The sequence below is a fragment of the Elephantulus edwardii genome, unplaced genomic scaffold (assembly GCF_000299155.1).
Source record: "Elephantulus edwardii isolate Elephantulus edwardi_28Jun2011 unplaced genomic scaffold, EleEdw1.0 scaffold00016, whole genome shotgun sequence".
NCBI classification, from domain to species: Eukaryota; Metazoa; Chordata; class Mammalia; order Macroscelidea; family Macroscelididae; genus Elephantulus; species Elephantulus edwardii.
Genome location: NW_006399766.1, coordinates 2038236 through 2054390, shown reverse-complemented (window position 1 = coordinate 2054390; position 16155 = coordinate 2038236). Strand labels below are relative to the sequence as shown.

At 37.5% G+C, this 16155-nt stretch overlaps 1 protein-coding gene across 1 annotated transcript in view; it reads left to right on the top strand.

The window, feature by feature from the left end:
• The window catches only part of LOC102867769 (chromosome unknown open reading frame, human CXorf22), a 187476-nt gene that overhangs the window by 69143 nt on the left and 102178 nt on the right, over positions 1 to 16155 (top strand). Inside the window, exons 13-16 of the mRNA XM_006881848.1 lie at positions 1655 to 1868; positions 11257 to 11409; positions 12054 to 12073; positions 12469 to 12641. Coding sequence (XP_006881910.1) covers positions 1655 to 1868; positions 11257 to 11409; positions 12054 to 12073; positions 12469 to 12641 — 560 coding nt within the window. The remainder of the gene's footprint in view (positions 1 to 1654; positions 1869 to 11256; positions 11410 to 12053; positions 12074 to 12468; positions 12642 to 16155) is intronic.

Below are 16155 nucleotides of genomic sequence, written 5' to 3'. Positions count from 1 at the left end.
GTGAGAATCTTTGTCTTCTTGACATTGAACCTCAATTCATATTTGGAGGCTGCAGTTCTTGACCCTCTGCAGCAAGCGCTTCAGGTCCTCCTCAGTTTTCAGCGATCAGGGTTGTGTCATTTTCATAACACAGATTACAAATAAGCATTATTATTAATTATATAAGAATATTCTTATAGTCCAGGATCACCAATTTTGAATAATATTTCAAGAGTTCCTTGTTTTTCAGAGAAAAGTGCAACAATGAATGAATGGGAATCCAAAGCCTCTGTAAATTTTCATTAAAATTAATAATAATAGTAAAAATTTTAAAAAGTGTCCATTGACCTAAAAAAAACTTTTAAGTCTTGTACAGGTCCTGTATACTTCTATCAATAAAGATATGCCTGATGTTTTATTTTTTGTTTTTTTGGTTTTTTTTTTTAAAGAATGTTCTTCCACTAGGGGAGCTCTGGTGGTCTAGTAAAAACCTGCTTGGTGGGAGAAAGGCAAGCAATTGCCTATCATGAAATTTACCTCCTTTGAAAACCTACTGGAGCGTCAGGTATGGGTCAGTACCAGTTCAATGACACACAACAACATCTATAGTACAATGTTCCCCCTCCCAGTATTGTTGTTGTGTACTGTTGAGTTGGAACCGACCCATAGCTGACCTTCCCGACAGGTTCCTGGGAGGCAATTGTCCATCTTTGTCTTTGTCTTTGCAGCTAATGAATTTGAACTGTGTGGCCTAGTGGCGAAAAGCTGCGCTGCAATCCCAAAGGTACTGGGTTTGAAATCCACCAGCTGTTCCACAGGAGAAGGATGGTCAGTCTCCTCTTGTATGATTTACTCCCTCTGAAAACCTACTGGAGGTCAGATATGGATCTGACTCAATGGCACACAACAACACCACCACCTTTGCATTGGCAACACAATTCTTTACCACTAGGCCACCAGATACACTACTTTTAAAAGATTGTTATGAACATATACATACCACAACATTTGTTATTCAACATTTTTTTCACAGTTAAAAAGCAGTGTTATGAATTACATTGGTCATATTTTGCACTCATCACTAATATCCATTGCCATTTTTTCTTCTCTGTAAACAGAAATTCAGTTATTTCTTTTTCTTACTTATATTTTTAAATCTTTTCTTCAATTGGCTTTTATACATTGAACAATGTGAAATGAGTCTCTTTTTAACTTAGAAAAATTTCATTTTCACATGGCTAACCTAATATATCAAGTTGCCATGTGATTTATATATGCATGTACTATGTAGCTAAGCTACCAAACTTCTATTTTATGTTGTTGTTGTAGTTATAGACTCTTGAACTGGAACCAACTTAGAACTGACCCTTTAGTAGGTTTTCAGAGGATGTAAATTGCACGGGAGGAGATTGTTCATCCTTCTTTGGTAGAGCAGCTAGTAGATTTTAACAGCTTGTCTGAGACATTCCTTACCACATGGCTGCCAGAGTGCCCTTCTGTTTTTTGTAGAGCAATTTAGTAAATGAATTCTTTGAATTTTATCAATGTATGTATTTGTTTTGGAGCTAAGCATTTAAGTTAGGAATAATGGTCCAATATATTAATTATTAATTAATATTGATTAGAAACTGAAATTCAAAAAGCTTAATAAACTTAATATTCTCTTTTATATAAGGCATATCGCCATTGATAACTAATCCAACAGGACAATTTGTAATTGAAGATTTTGCAAAAGACAAAGCCTCTACACGTGTTGCAATGCTTCAGTCAGCTGCAACAGATATTCATATTCACAAAGCAAATAAAAAAGCAGTGAGTGATGAATTGATAGCTTTTCCCAATGATCGTGCTGCAAGTATCAAGTCTGGAGAACGAGACAAATGTTTCAGGTAACAAAAAATAGCACTAGTGTTGTAGAGGAAACATGCTGCAGTAGTTGTAAAAGGTAGTTTTTGAATGCACATTGTGTACAAATGAAAACAGTTAAGAAGGAAGAAAACGGAAAATGAGAGTCTACAAGCTTGAATTTTTAAAAATAACCATTAGGACATGCTAACTCACCACATTTTCAACTGTAGAATATGAGTAACAATAAGGTTGATGTGAGAATGAAATTATATTATCCATATAGAAGTATCTTACATGCTATCTGGTATAAAAGTGTATACTAAATGCTTGCTGCTCTTTTTAATATATAAGTTGTGAATTATTGCTATCTTTTACTCCGACAGTCTTTGACTCATGAGTAAATACCGACTTGAGCAGGAGTCCACACCAAAAAAAAAAGTGGTCAAACAAAACATGTGATTGCCTACATGCATGTTTTTTTACCTCTGTGCCTTGGCTTTTCAGAGACTTGACAATGGACCTAATATCACTGTCTACTTTAATGTTGTTGTTGCTGGTTAGGTACTGTCAAGTCAAGTAGGACTCATAGTGACCTTATGATCAACAGATCTAAACCTTGACCTATCTTGTGCCATACTTGAGCCCACTGCTGCAGATACTGTGTCACTTCATCTCATTGAGGTTCTTTCTTTCTTTTGCTGACCCTCCGCTTTCCCAAGCATGATGTCCCTTTTCAAGAAATAATCCCTCCTAGCAACATGTCCGAAGTATGTTAGACAAAGCCTCGTCATCCTTGCCTCTAAAGGGGCACTTTGGCTGTACCTTATCCAAGATATATCTGTTTGTTATTTTAGCAGTCCATAAGATATTTGGTGTTGTTATCCAGCATCACAACTGAAAGACCTCAATTCGTTTTCTGGCATACTTATTCATTGACCAGCTCTCAGATGCAAGTAGTTGAAAAGACTATGGCCTGCATCAGGTGCGCTTCAGTCTTTAACATCATTTGCTCTTGAGTACTTTGATGTAAGAAAGTCAAAGAGACAAAGCATGGAGGAATTTTTCCTAAAATGACATCTAAATTTATGTCAAGACTTGGTAGAAACTTATGTTAAAGCTCAGTATGTAGCATTTTTTCCCACTATATACAGTCTACGCTTTTGCTCTAAGACAATAACTAAGATCCAAAATTTTGAATGATATAATAACTAGCAGTGGTAAGAAACTGCTGCAATCATGAAGACATAGAGTTCGAGGTCACCAGCTGCTCTTTGGGAGAAGGATGGGTAGTCTCCTGTGTGATTTACTGACTCTGAAAACCTGATGGAAGGTCAACTATGGGTCACCTCCGACTCAATGATACAGCACCACAACAATTGAATTATGTCAGCAATTATGAGGATGGTACAAGATAGAACAGGGTTCAGATCTGTTGCTCATAGGGTTTTTGTGGGTTTTACTCAACTGGGTGGCACCTATGGTTCTGCCATCTGACACCAGAAAAAAACAATTTTCGAGACAAGAGTTGGAAAGGAAAAAGATTTCTTACATAACAGTATATAGGATACAGGAGCATTAGCTTGAGGGAGCATCTGTAGTTAAGGGCATGTGGGGGAAAGCTCATGTTTATTTAGCCCCTTTTAGGAGGCAAAGGTAGGATTATTTTAGAAAAGGGGAGATTATGCAAACCAGGAGGCACACGGAGCTGGCCTCCAACATGGCAGCTATCTGATTAAGTTTAGTCATCATGGAACTGTGCCATAGATTTTTCTTTTTCAAGATAGCTGCTGTTTAGAAGTCACACAGACATCCTTGGCATGGTACTTGGAAGTTCTTTCAGACAACTAAAACCAGGAATTATTAACAAAATTCAAAGTTGTTAGGAGGAACACTTCGGCTGTTTGGATTAGCTAAATACAATTTAGCTTTCTAGCATGAGTTGGCCCTCTTGATCTGAATAGTTTCCAAAGTAAACACACAAAGTAAACAGTAGTTTTCTTTAGGACATAGTGGCAAGAAGCTGCACTGCAATCCGGAAGGAATGTGTTTCTATGGGCAAACTCCTCCCATGATGGACTGCCCCTGAAAACCTGCCAGAGGGTCAGCTATGGGTTCACTCTGACTTGACAGCACACAACCACCACAACATAAAGAGGAAAACAAAACAGGGAAATCCATGATTCAGGACAAGCTCAGCAATAATTTGATTAAAGGGTTTGATGAAACATTTAATAGGTTAAAATCAAGTAAAGTTTAAAACAGTTTTCCTTCATATTCACTGCAAAAGGTGTCTTTGATAAAGATCATAAGGTATTACTTACATATTATACTGCTGAAAAGGGAGTTGATCTCAGTTGTAGATTGTAGGGTTAAGCAAAGGATGTCTACTTGTTAAGGAAATCTTCTTCAAAATTTTCCATCTGGGCTAAGGATATAGGGCCCCATTCTGTTCAGGAGATATCTTTCAATTATTTTCCTAGACTGAGACATTCCTTCTTTATAAAATATGTAAATATTATATTCAACCTATTAGATAATATTTTAGAATATTTTTTTAAATTCCTATTGCTTTCTTGCCTGTTATAAAATTTGCTTTCGCAAACTGATTATGGTAATAATACTACTGATGTTTTCTTATCTGCAATTTTTAAATGGATAAAGATCAAAGAGTTGTTGGAGATCTTGTATTTACTTTAACTAACCTCATCTCTTCTATATTGAGTACTAGCCAGGAAATGAATGCTTCACCATATGCTGGTAAAAACTTGCTATAGACAAGTGAGAAAAGTGGTATAAATACCACTTTTGGAAATACTGTAAGTCTTCAGTCTAATGTTCTTCAAGTATGAATTTACTGTGGATTGATCTTTCTTAAACATATACACATACACACACACACACACACACACACACACACACACACACTTAATATTGTTAAAAGACAATTATAAAAATCACCATTGAACTATACCCACCATGGGAATGATTATATGAAACACAATGTTAATGAAAGTTAGTGTGAAGCACAATGTATACAAACTTTGTAAGCAAAACAATATAACATTTTTAAATAGACAGTTATTATCATTATTGTTCACTCATTACAAAGATCCTTTTCAATAGCAGTTTCTGAAATTCTTTTCAGACAAGCAAGTTTGTCCCTTTTGATTTCCAACTCCAGCTCTTTGCACATTTCATTATAATACTTAGTTTTGTCTTCCTGAGCTGCCCTTTGAAATCTTCTGTTCAGCTCCTTAATTTTCTGATTTCTTCCCTTTGCTTTGGCCTCAGCACTCTAGTCCAATATTGAGTCTCTTCTGACATCCATATTGATCTTTTCTGCCTTTTCTGTCTTTGTAATGAGCTTCTGCATTCTTCATAGATAATTAAATTAAGTAGCCTTTCCCATAATGTTTTCTTTCTGCGCTGTCAAGTAGGAACCCACTCATAGCTGACCCTCCAGCAGGTTCTTAGGTTCTATGAATCACAGGGCTGGAAATTGCCTGTGCTTCTCAGGAGGAGAAGCTGGTGTATTCAAATCAATTGGCTTACTGCTGGCAGCTCATCTACTTACCACTAGGCCCCCAGAACTCCATTACTCTTAAAAAGAACCATAAATATCCGTCTTTCTCCTGTTTGGGATTGCTGGCTCGTAGACTCAACGAGCCAGAGAGGCACCACTTTGAGTTAGAAGTGCAACTATCAACAGAATACACCACCAAGAACAGACTATGTTTCTTAAAAGGGACACACTACATTTCTTCTAAGAGAGTAGTGTTAAACTTCTTAAATTTACCCAAGTCTCAAAAAATTATTGTATCATCAGCTCTGGTGGCATAGTCTGTAGAGAGTTCCACTGCTAATCCAAAGGCGACATCTCTGGTAGTTATGGTCAAACAGGTGGATCTGTGGGGAAAAAAATAGGAATTTAGTCTCAAAAAGCTCCTTGGAGGAACAGCTATGAGTTTGGCAGCCTAGTTTGTTGGGGCGTTCTCACTGTTAGATGAAACCGATGATAAGTGAGTTCTGACTATGTGGCAATGAGAGTTATTCTAAAGGAGGCTAGTGCCTTTTCAAATTCTAACTGCTTGTGAATGATAAAGGAATTCTCTTAGGGAAATTGACGTAAGAAACTCAAGGAGACAAAGCATGGACAAAGTAGGCTCTAACTTGACAGCAGTGAGTTTGAGGATTTTGGAACATCAGCAGTTAGGTAAAAGTAATTCAGGCATCCTGATACTTTTATTTGAATCCTGTTGTCGGGAATGGTTCTTACACATGAGAAATTGAGGTGGTTTTTTCCCTTGCCTGATTGTATGCTTTTTCCTGCCTACTTGTTTGGTTGTTGTTGTTGATTGCCTTCGAGTTGAGCACTACTCATAGCGACACTATGAATAAAAGGCCTGAAGCCCCTCTATAACTATCGATGTTTATCAAAGTTCATAGAGCTTCTGAAGGCATGTTATTTAGGAAGTGGATGCCACTCCTGCTTCCAAACCTGTCATAGTATGTTATCATTGTTATCTACTGTTGAATTGCTTGCGATGCATAGTGACCCTATGTATAGCAGCTCTGAACCCTTCCCTGTCCTGAGCCAGTCTCACTAATTCTGACACACCAATCCCCCTTGTCCCAGTTACTGTATCAATCCATCGCATCTGGAGTCTTCTTCTCCGACACTGTCCCTCCACCCTTCTGAGATTGATGTCCTCCAAGGACTGATCTCTCCTGGCCATGTGCCCAAAGTAAGTGAGGTGAAATTTCAAAATCCTAGCCTCCAAGGAGATACTTGGTTTCACTCTCCATGACAGACCTATTTGTTTTCTTGGCAGTCCATGGTATGTTCAAGACTTTTCTTCAGCACTACAACTTGAAGGCATCTATTCTTCTTCTGTCCTCTTTAGTCATTGTCCAACTCTCTGAAGCATAACAAATACTTGAGAAGACCATGGCCTGGATCAGGTGCACCTTTGTATCTCTACTGACACTGTGGCTCTGGAGATGTCCATGAGAGCAGATTTTTCCAATGTAATTCATCTTTTGATTTTCTGACTGCTAGTGTTAAGTGTTGATTGTGGATCCAAGCAAGCCGTAATTGTTAACAACCTCAATCTCTTCTCTATCTAATATGGTGCTGCCTGTTGGCCCAGTGGTGAGAATCTTTGTCTTCTGATGTTGATATTCAATCCATATTGAAGACTACCGTCCTTTACCTTTTGCAGCAAGTGCTTCAGGTCTTTTTCAGTTTTATCAAGCAAGGCTGTGTCATCTGCATATCGTAGATTGTTAATGAGTCTTCCTCCAGTCTTGATGTCACACTCCTACATACTACCCTAGAGAAATAATTACAGACAACATTTTTTAAAAATTATCTTTTTCAAGTCTTTCTTACACATAATATATCTGTATGGAGAATAATGTTGTTGTTGTTATGTGCCGTCGAGTTGCTTGTGACTCATAGTGACCCTATGTACAACAGCCCTAAACTCCACTCTGTCCTGTGCCAATCGCACTGTCTCTGACACTCCCATCCCAATTATCCCAGTCACTGAATCAATCCACCTCATAGAGGGCCTTCCTCTCCTGCACTGTCCCTCCACTCTCCCAAGCATGATGTCCCTCTCCAAGAACCGGTCTCTCCTCACAACATGTCCAAAGTATGTTAGACAGAGCCTCAGAATCCTTGCCTCCAAGGAGCCACCTGGTTTAACCCTTTCCAGGACAAATCTGTTTGTTTTCCTAGCAGTCCATGGTATTCTCAATACTCTTCTCCAGCACCACAGCTCAAAGACATCAATTCTCCTTCTATCCTCCTTGATCATTGTCCAACTCTGATGCATAACAAGTGATTGCGAAGACCATAGCCTGCATCAGACGCACCTTAGTCTCCAGAGAGACACCATTGCTCTTCAGTACTTTGGAGAGGTCCCTAACAGCAGACTTTCCCATGGCAATGCGCCTTTTAATTTCCTGGCTGCTGGTGCCAAGACTGTTGACTACGGAGCCCAGCAAACTAAAGTTCTGTACAATCTCAATCTCTTCAGCATCCATACTGATGCTGCCAATTGGTCCAGTGGTGAGAATCTTTGTCTTCTTGACATTGAGCCTCAAGCCATATCGTAGGCTGCAGTCCTTGACACTCTACAGCAGGCGCTTCAGGTCCTTTTCAGTTTCAGCAGGCAGGGTTGTGTCATCCGCATAATGCAGGTTGTTGATAAATCGTCCACCAATCTTGACCCCCACATTTCTCCTCATAGAGCCCAGCCTCCCGGATAATCTGTTCTGCATATAGGTTGAAAAGGTATGGAGATTGGATGCATCCCTGGAGTACGCCCTTCCCAATTTTGAACCATGCAGTGTTCCCTTGCTCTATTTTGACGACTGCCTCCTGGTCCAAGTATAAGTTTCGCAGTAGAATGATCAAGTGTTCTGGGATTCCAATTCTTCTGAGAGTCAGCCATAGTTTGTTATGATCTACACAGTCAAATGTCTTTGCATAGTCAATGAAACACAGATAGACATTCCTCTGGTATTCCCTGTTTTCAGCCAAGATCCATCTAACATCAGCTACAATATCTCTAGTACCACGACCCCTTCTAAACCCAGCCTGGACTTCTGGTAGTTCTCTGTTGATGTACTGTTCCAGTCGTTTTTGGATAATCTTCAGTAAAATCTTGCTTGCATGTGAAATCAGTGAGATTGTTCTGTAGTTTCCACATTCTGTTGAGTCACCTTTCTTTGGGATAGGAACAAATATCGATCTCTTCCAGTCAGTTGGCCAAGTGGTCGTTCTCCAGATTTCTTGGCACAACTTGGTGAGCACGTCCAGGCTAGCATCTGTTAACTGAAATATGTCAATTGGTATAACATCTATTCCTGGATTTCATGAAACAACATATGAGCAAGAGCCTGTGGTTATGAAAGAAGAAGTTCAGGCTGCTTTGAAGGAAATGGCAAAAAATAAGGCTCTAGGAATAAATGGAGAATAATATATTAATTTAATATTAATATTGTGGTTCTCCCTAAAATGATAGTAAGTACATAGTATAATTTCTTCAAAAAAATGTCAATTTTTAAAAATATCAGGATTCTTTTATTTTTAAGAAGGCTGAGCATTTCAAGTATTTCAATGAATTATTTTCCACCAAAATACCGAAAAGTTTCATTTATTCCAATGCTTTTTAAACTGCCAGTTGTAGTTGTTGTTTGCACTAGCTGCAATGTCTGGTGTGCATAAGTCCATTAAAAGTAACTGTGTCAGTCCATCTCATTTAGGGTTATACTCTCCTTCTTAGGCCTCCACCTTTCCAAATATGATGTCTTTTTTTCCAGGAAATGACCTTTCTGGACCACATGGTCAAAACTTGTGATACAAAGTTTCACCACCTTTGCTTGTAAGAAGCACTCCAGCTGCACTTCTTCCAGAACTGTGCAGTCCATAGCAACCAAGAAATACTCTTTTAGCAGCCTATAGAATCCAATACTCTTTGCCAACACCACAGTTCAAAGGCATGAATTCTTCTGTCTTGCTTATTCATTGCTGAAATTTCATATGCATATACAGCAATTTAAAACACCATGAGGTGGATTAGGTGCACCCTAGTCTTTAAACGGACATCCATGCTCTTTAGCACTGTAAAGAGATCCTGGACAACAGATTTTTGTCCCAGTGCAACATATATTTTGCTTTCTTGGCTGCTGATTTTTTTATTCATCACTTTAATGAAATTTTATAGAATATTAAATTGATGGTAATTGTAGTTGCTCTTTTATTTTTGAAGCATTTTATCTTTTCAATTTTTGAGAACAGATTAAAGTAAGACATTTTGTCCAGTTTATGCAGTATCAGATATATGGTGATGGTGGTTCTTGTAATGGAGGCAGAACCAACTCATAGCTGACCCACCAGTGTGTTTTCAGAGGCAGTAAATTGCATCCTTCTCCCTCAGAGCAGCTAGTGGATTTGAACCATATACCTTTGATATGGCAGTGCATCTCCTTGTCACAAAACCATCAGAGTTCCAGGTATCTGGTAGGCATGTAAATGTTATTTCTTTTGTTAACTGCTGTTGAGTCGACCTATGAACCTTGTTCTATCCTGCAGTATCCTCATGATCTCATGTCATGCTCAAACTCATTGTGTGGCATGGCAAATATTAATGAATAAATCAATGAAGATAAATGTTTTATTTACATAGAAATTTTTGTCATCCTCATTTAGCGTTTCAAAAACCAACCTTCTCCACCCTGCAGAGATTTTTATTAGTATTTATTATTTAAAGAGCTCATAAAGATTTACGTATGACATTAGCCAGCTTTTTGCCAGTTAAGGTATTTACTACTTCTTTCATTGGTCTCTTCATTTCACTCAAAGAAGATTTAGATGTTACTAGTTTCTAAAGGTCATCAAGACTTCCAGAGAAGTGGCAGATAATTTAATCTAAATATCATTAGGTATCTTAAAATAACAAAACATTTGTTTCTCTCATATTGTCTCACTGAGCTCAAGATTTTAACTCAGGTAAAACCATTTCACTTGTAAGCATTGTTAAAGAAGGGAGGGATTTTAGAGAGAGGAAATATTAGGTTAAATAGATTGACATGTATGAGTAAATAATGGCAGCCAAGAACCTTAATGATTATCCAGATGTGCTGAAGATTGAAGAAGATCAAAGGAAAAAGGTTTGGTTTATTGTACTTGTTGAAGAGTATATGGTGGTTAAAAAGGAAGGAGATAATAACAGTTGAGTGAATATGAAATATAAAATTGTTTGTAGATTTTTATGGATTGTTTTTCCCGAAGCACTTGTTGCTAATGGTTTTCCCACAAACATTGTATAAAGAAAGCTTTGTCGTTCATTTTTATTTTTTCTAAATAATGCTCTAAAAGCAAATTATTTTATGAGGAATTAAACTCATAACTAAGTCTTTGAAGTGTCATCTCTAATCAACAACTCTCCAAGTTGCTTCTTTGACTAATTCTCCTAGGATAGGTTTAAGATGAGTGGCATTCTATCTGCATGACCTTAGAAAGAAGGAATTTTTCTCTGCTTTCTTACTATTTGCCAGAATCCATATTTGAACTCATGATGACCACATATGTGCAGAGTACACATAGAGTTTAGAAGGCTATTTCTAGGCTTCTCTTCCAAGGCACCTCTGTGATTGGCTAGTAGCTAAATACTTAACTGTTTTCAAAACCCTAGGAACTCTTTCCCTGCTTATGACAAGACAAAACTTGGGTCTCAGCTTAGATATAGACTGAAAAATTTCATGATAGTGTCCAATATTAAGACAAGGACTAGAGCTTTCCCTGTTTACCATCCTCTATGCAACACATTGCGTAGAGCCTGACTAGAGGACAATCAGTAAATATTAATTAAATTAATGCATGTGTATACGTGTTAACATGGCTTGCTCATGTTTTAGGACAATTTTCACAAAAACACCAAGATACAATTATTTGGATCCTGATTACGCATTTAGTGAAACAGAAGAATTAAAAAAGAAAGAGCATAAAAACTACTATGAAACGTACTTAAAAGATTTAAGAAAAATGCGCCTGGAAGAACAAGAAGCAAGGTAACGATCACTCCTTCAAGCAATAGAAAACACATTGATGTCTCTGGTTAGCTGTCTTCTTTGGCTCAGACCTATTGCAGTCTTATACTTAACAAGATCTTGCATGGCCTTTTGCCAATTCCATCATCTTTGATGTGCTTGGGTCCACATTGAGGCTCTTGTGTCAATCAGTATCAAAGAGGATTTTCATAATTTTAACTGAACCTCTACTTCCCCAAATAGAATGGGTTTTTGTTTGTTTGACATGTTTTATTTTCAAGAATTGCTCTTTCCTAATGAGGGGTCCCAAGGAAACTGAACAAAGTCTCACCATCCTGCATTTTTTAAGACTCTGCATACAGAGCTGGATATTTTTTAAAAAATCCTACCTTTTAAAACATTTTCAGTAATGTAAATGAATTGTTAATATATATAATAAACAAATCACTAAACTACTCTAACCACAATTATTTCATTTGTTACTTTTTCCTTTGGGGATGTCTTAGGTGAGTTTTCTCAGATGCAAATCATGAGACAGGATTCTAGTGAATGTGTTTTATGTAAGTGCACTCAGGAGAGAAGTGTAGAAGATAAGAGAAACAAAAAAGGGCATTATAGAGAGTTGAAGAAAAATATGTTTTGAATAAATTTTATCTCAAGATTAGTTCCCAGGTTCTCTATTCTTGCCTAAGCCAAAGTGATCTTTTATCTTCTATGTTAGTCATTAACTTATGGCTAAGCTCCAATGTGGTAGTGGCTCCCTTGAGCAGAGAATAGCTATTTGCAGATAAATGCATCAGGCTTGTCACTATTCAAACTTATTTCTGTCAAGTCAGAACTGACTCAGCTGACCCTCTATTGGATCTCCAGTACTATAACTAGCCTATGAGGAGATTGCCCATCTTTACCTTGCAGAGACACTGGTAGATTTGAACCACTGGAGAGACACAATTTTTGTGCATCAGGCTTATGAGCTGGATCTGAGTGAAATAATAACAGCAGGAGCTACAGGAATTATTTTATATTTATAAACATTTTATAAATTATTTACTTTGTTTATTGTTATTGACAGTTATACAGATGAGGATGTAGACTTAGACTCAGAAGAAGAATCACGTCTCACATCTCCTGAACTAACAATAGCAGACATAGAAATGAGTGAACCTTTAGTACAAGAACAAACTAATGATGTTAATAAGTTGCTCAGTACCAGGGAAATTTCCGTCAAGGAAACCAAGTGCCTGGAAAGAAAGGTGAGTACACTATTATACCTTTGTGCTCTTCTGCTGACATATCAGCAGTTCCAACTAACAGGAGAAAAATCTGTTTTCACAAAGAATCTTGTTTGTGTATGCCTTCAAGTTCATTCTGACTCATAGCAGCTCTCTCTCTGTACAACAGAGTAAAACATTGTCTAATGCTGTGCCAATATCACAATCTTTTGCCATGTTTTATCTTATTATTGTGGCCAGTGCTTTATTCCATTTTTTTAATTGCATAGATTCTTCTTTTTCACTGGATTTCTATTTTATTAAGCATTGTATATATCTCAATAGACTGGTCCCTTCTGTTTATATTCTTAGAATATGTGAGACAGTCTCTCTTCTAAGAGCCATCATGCCTATATGTCTTCCAAAGCAGACCTGTTCACTCTCCTGGAAATCCATAGTATGTGTAAGATTCTTCACCAACACCATAACTCAAAGATATAAATTCTTCTTTGGTTTCCTTATTCCTTGTCCAGTTTTCATGTGTATATGAGTAGCAAGCGACTTGACAGTACATAACAACAAAAACAACATAAGGTATTTGAATGAAATACTATGGCTTGAACCTTTACGCTTTCGTCTGCAAAGTGGTAACTCCTTGTTGATAAACTACTGAAAATCTTTTAAAAACATTTTCAGCAAAATTGTGCTTGTGTGTGATATTAATTATATTGTTTGATAATTTATGCTTTCTATTGAATCACCTTTATTTAAAGTGTGCACGGGTCTAGATCTACTCAAGTAAATTGCCCAAGTAATTGTCATCCAGATATCTTGCGGGGGAAAAGTGATATCCTTCAGCAATGTACCCACTTGTTGAAGAATTTTAGTTGCTGTTTGTTAGTTCTTGGAGCCTTTGACCATGCCTTCAGTGTAGTTTGTACTTCTTTTTTTCAATACTTGCAATCATATACTGCATCCGGAGATGAAATGAATGTTGACCAGTTGTTTTCAGTACAGTGATTTTGTATTCTTCCCATCTCCTTTAATGTGTTTTTCAATAATTTACCCACAGAAACCCATTTCATAGAAGGTTATACTTTGCCCTCGATTCTTTCAGTTTGAGGAATGCCAAATCTATTATTTTCTTTCCCTAACACCCAGTTATTGCATATCTCATTATATTATTTTATCTTCTTGAGTCACCCTTTGAAATCTTCTACTCAGCTCTTTTATTTGATAATTCTTGCCACAATTTTATTATTCTGTGCTTGAGTATGTTCCAGGGTCTGATATATTTATTTACTTATATTAGTTCATTTACAAAATTCAAATATATTGTTTTCCAGAACAGATTCTTCCAATTTCTCTCACTCCCCAATGAATCAAATTATACAATTCCATGATTAATCTCCCCTCCCCCCACATATCCTCATCCCTCTGCTTCCACCCATCCACCCACTTGGATCCTCATTCTCATTATACAATAATGGTTTTATGCAAAATTTGTGTGACTGAGTTATTTCCCTAAGCCTAATGCTCTCCAGTCACTCTCAAGCTAGGTAATAATTTACAAAATCATTGCTCGTGCATGTTGTGTAGTATTCCATTTTGTGGATGTACCATAATTTCTCAAACCATTTGATTGTGGTTGGACATCTGGGCTGTTTCCATGTTCTTGTGATGGTGAATAATGCTGCTATGAACATTGGTGTACAAGTCTCCATTTGTGCCAGTTCTCATTTTCTCAGGATATGTTCCAAGTAGTGGAATAGCTGGGTCATACAGAACTTCTATGTTAACTTTTTGAGGAAGCACCAAACTACCTTCCAACAGAGTCTGACATATTTTATACTTTTTTCCTTTCTCTCCTGTCTTTTTAATAACTTTTTCCTTTTTGATCCCTTTTATATTATCACACAACTTGTTTGATTTCTGATCATTACTGTTAAGTGCATCAAATATATTTTTGAGATGATCTCTAAATTTAGTTGTGATATAAGCAAGATAATATATTGCCTCTCATGGGTTTGTTTCCATTTTCTTCAACTTCATATTGATCCTCCTTTTTTGTAACTTTTGTACTCTCATCACCAATTAATATATCTTGTTTGTGCTCAATTTCACACCACAGAAGTTGTTAAAATGTTCTATTTGTTCATCTTGACATTGGTGACTACTAAATGTTGGTGTTGTTGTTAATGTTATGTGCTGTCAAGTCACCTGCGACTCATAGCAACCTTATATAGGACAGTCCTAAGCTCTGCTCTATTCTTTGTCAATCTTATCGTCTCAGAAACACCTATCCCCATTACTCCAGTGACTGAATCAATCCATCTCATAAAGGGTCTTGCTCTCTTGCACTGTCCCTCCACCTTCCCAAGCATGATATTCCTCTCCAAGGACTGATCCCAGCTTGCAACATGTCCTAAGTATATCAGACAAAGCTTCAGAATCCTTGCCTGCAAGGAGCAGCCTGGCTTCACCCTTTCCAAGACGAACTTGTTTGTTCTCCTAGCAGTCTATGGCCTATTCAAAACTCTTCTCCAGCACAATAGCTCAAAGGTATAAATTCTCCTTCTATCATCCCTAGTCACTGTCCAGCTCTGTGAAGCATAGCAAGTAATTACATGATACATGGCGTACATTAGGTGCACCTTAGTCTCCAGACTGACATCATTGCTCTTCAGTACTTTGGAGAGGTCTCTGACAGCAGACTTCCCAATGCAATTTGTCTTTTAGTTTCCCTCAATTTCTTCACTATCTATCATGATGCTGCCATTCGGCTCAGTTGTTTGATAATTTCTACACTCTGTCCCTTTCTTTGGAATGGGAACAAATATAGGTCTTTTCCAGTGAGTAGGCCAGGTGGTTATCCTCCAGATTTCCTGGCACAACTTGGTAAGCACATCAAGGGTAGCATCTGTTTGTTGAAGTATGTCAGTCAGTATGCCATCAATTCCTGAGGCCTTGTTTTTTGCCAGTTCTTTCAGAGCAGCCTGAATTTATTCCGTCATAACCACAGGCTCTTGCTTATACATTGTTTCATGAAATTCTTCAGTGTCCACCAATTCCTTTTGGTACAATGACTCTGTATACTCTTTCCATCTGCTTTTAATGCTTCCTGGATCATTTACTATTCTGCCCAAAGCATCCTTAAGTATTGCAACTCGAGGTCTGAATTTGTTCTTCAGTTCCTTCAGCTTAAGAAATGCTGAGTGAGTTGGACCCTTTTGATTTTCTGACTCCAGCTTCTTGTAATACTTTGTCTTCCTGAATCTTCTATTCTACTCCTTAATATAATAAAATTATTTCTTCCCTCTGCTTTGGCTTCTTAGCGCTCCATGCAGTATTTAGTGTTTTTTTTCTGACATCCATCTTGGTATTTTCTTCCTCTTCTGTCTTTGTAATGACCTTTTGCATTCTTCCTACATGATTTTCTTGATATCCTCCCACAGCTCATCCATTCACTCATTAATGTCCAAGGCCTCAAACCTGTTCCTTAGATTGTTGTTGTTGTTGTTGTTATGTGCCGTCGAGTCGTTTTCGACTCATAGCG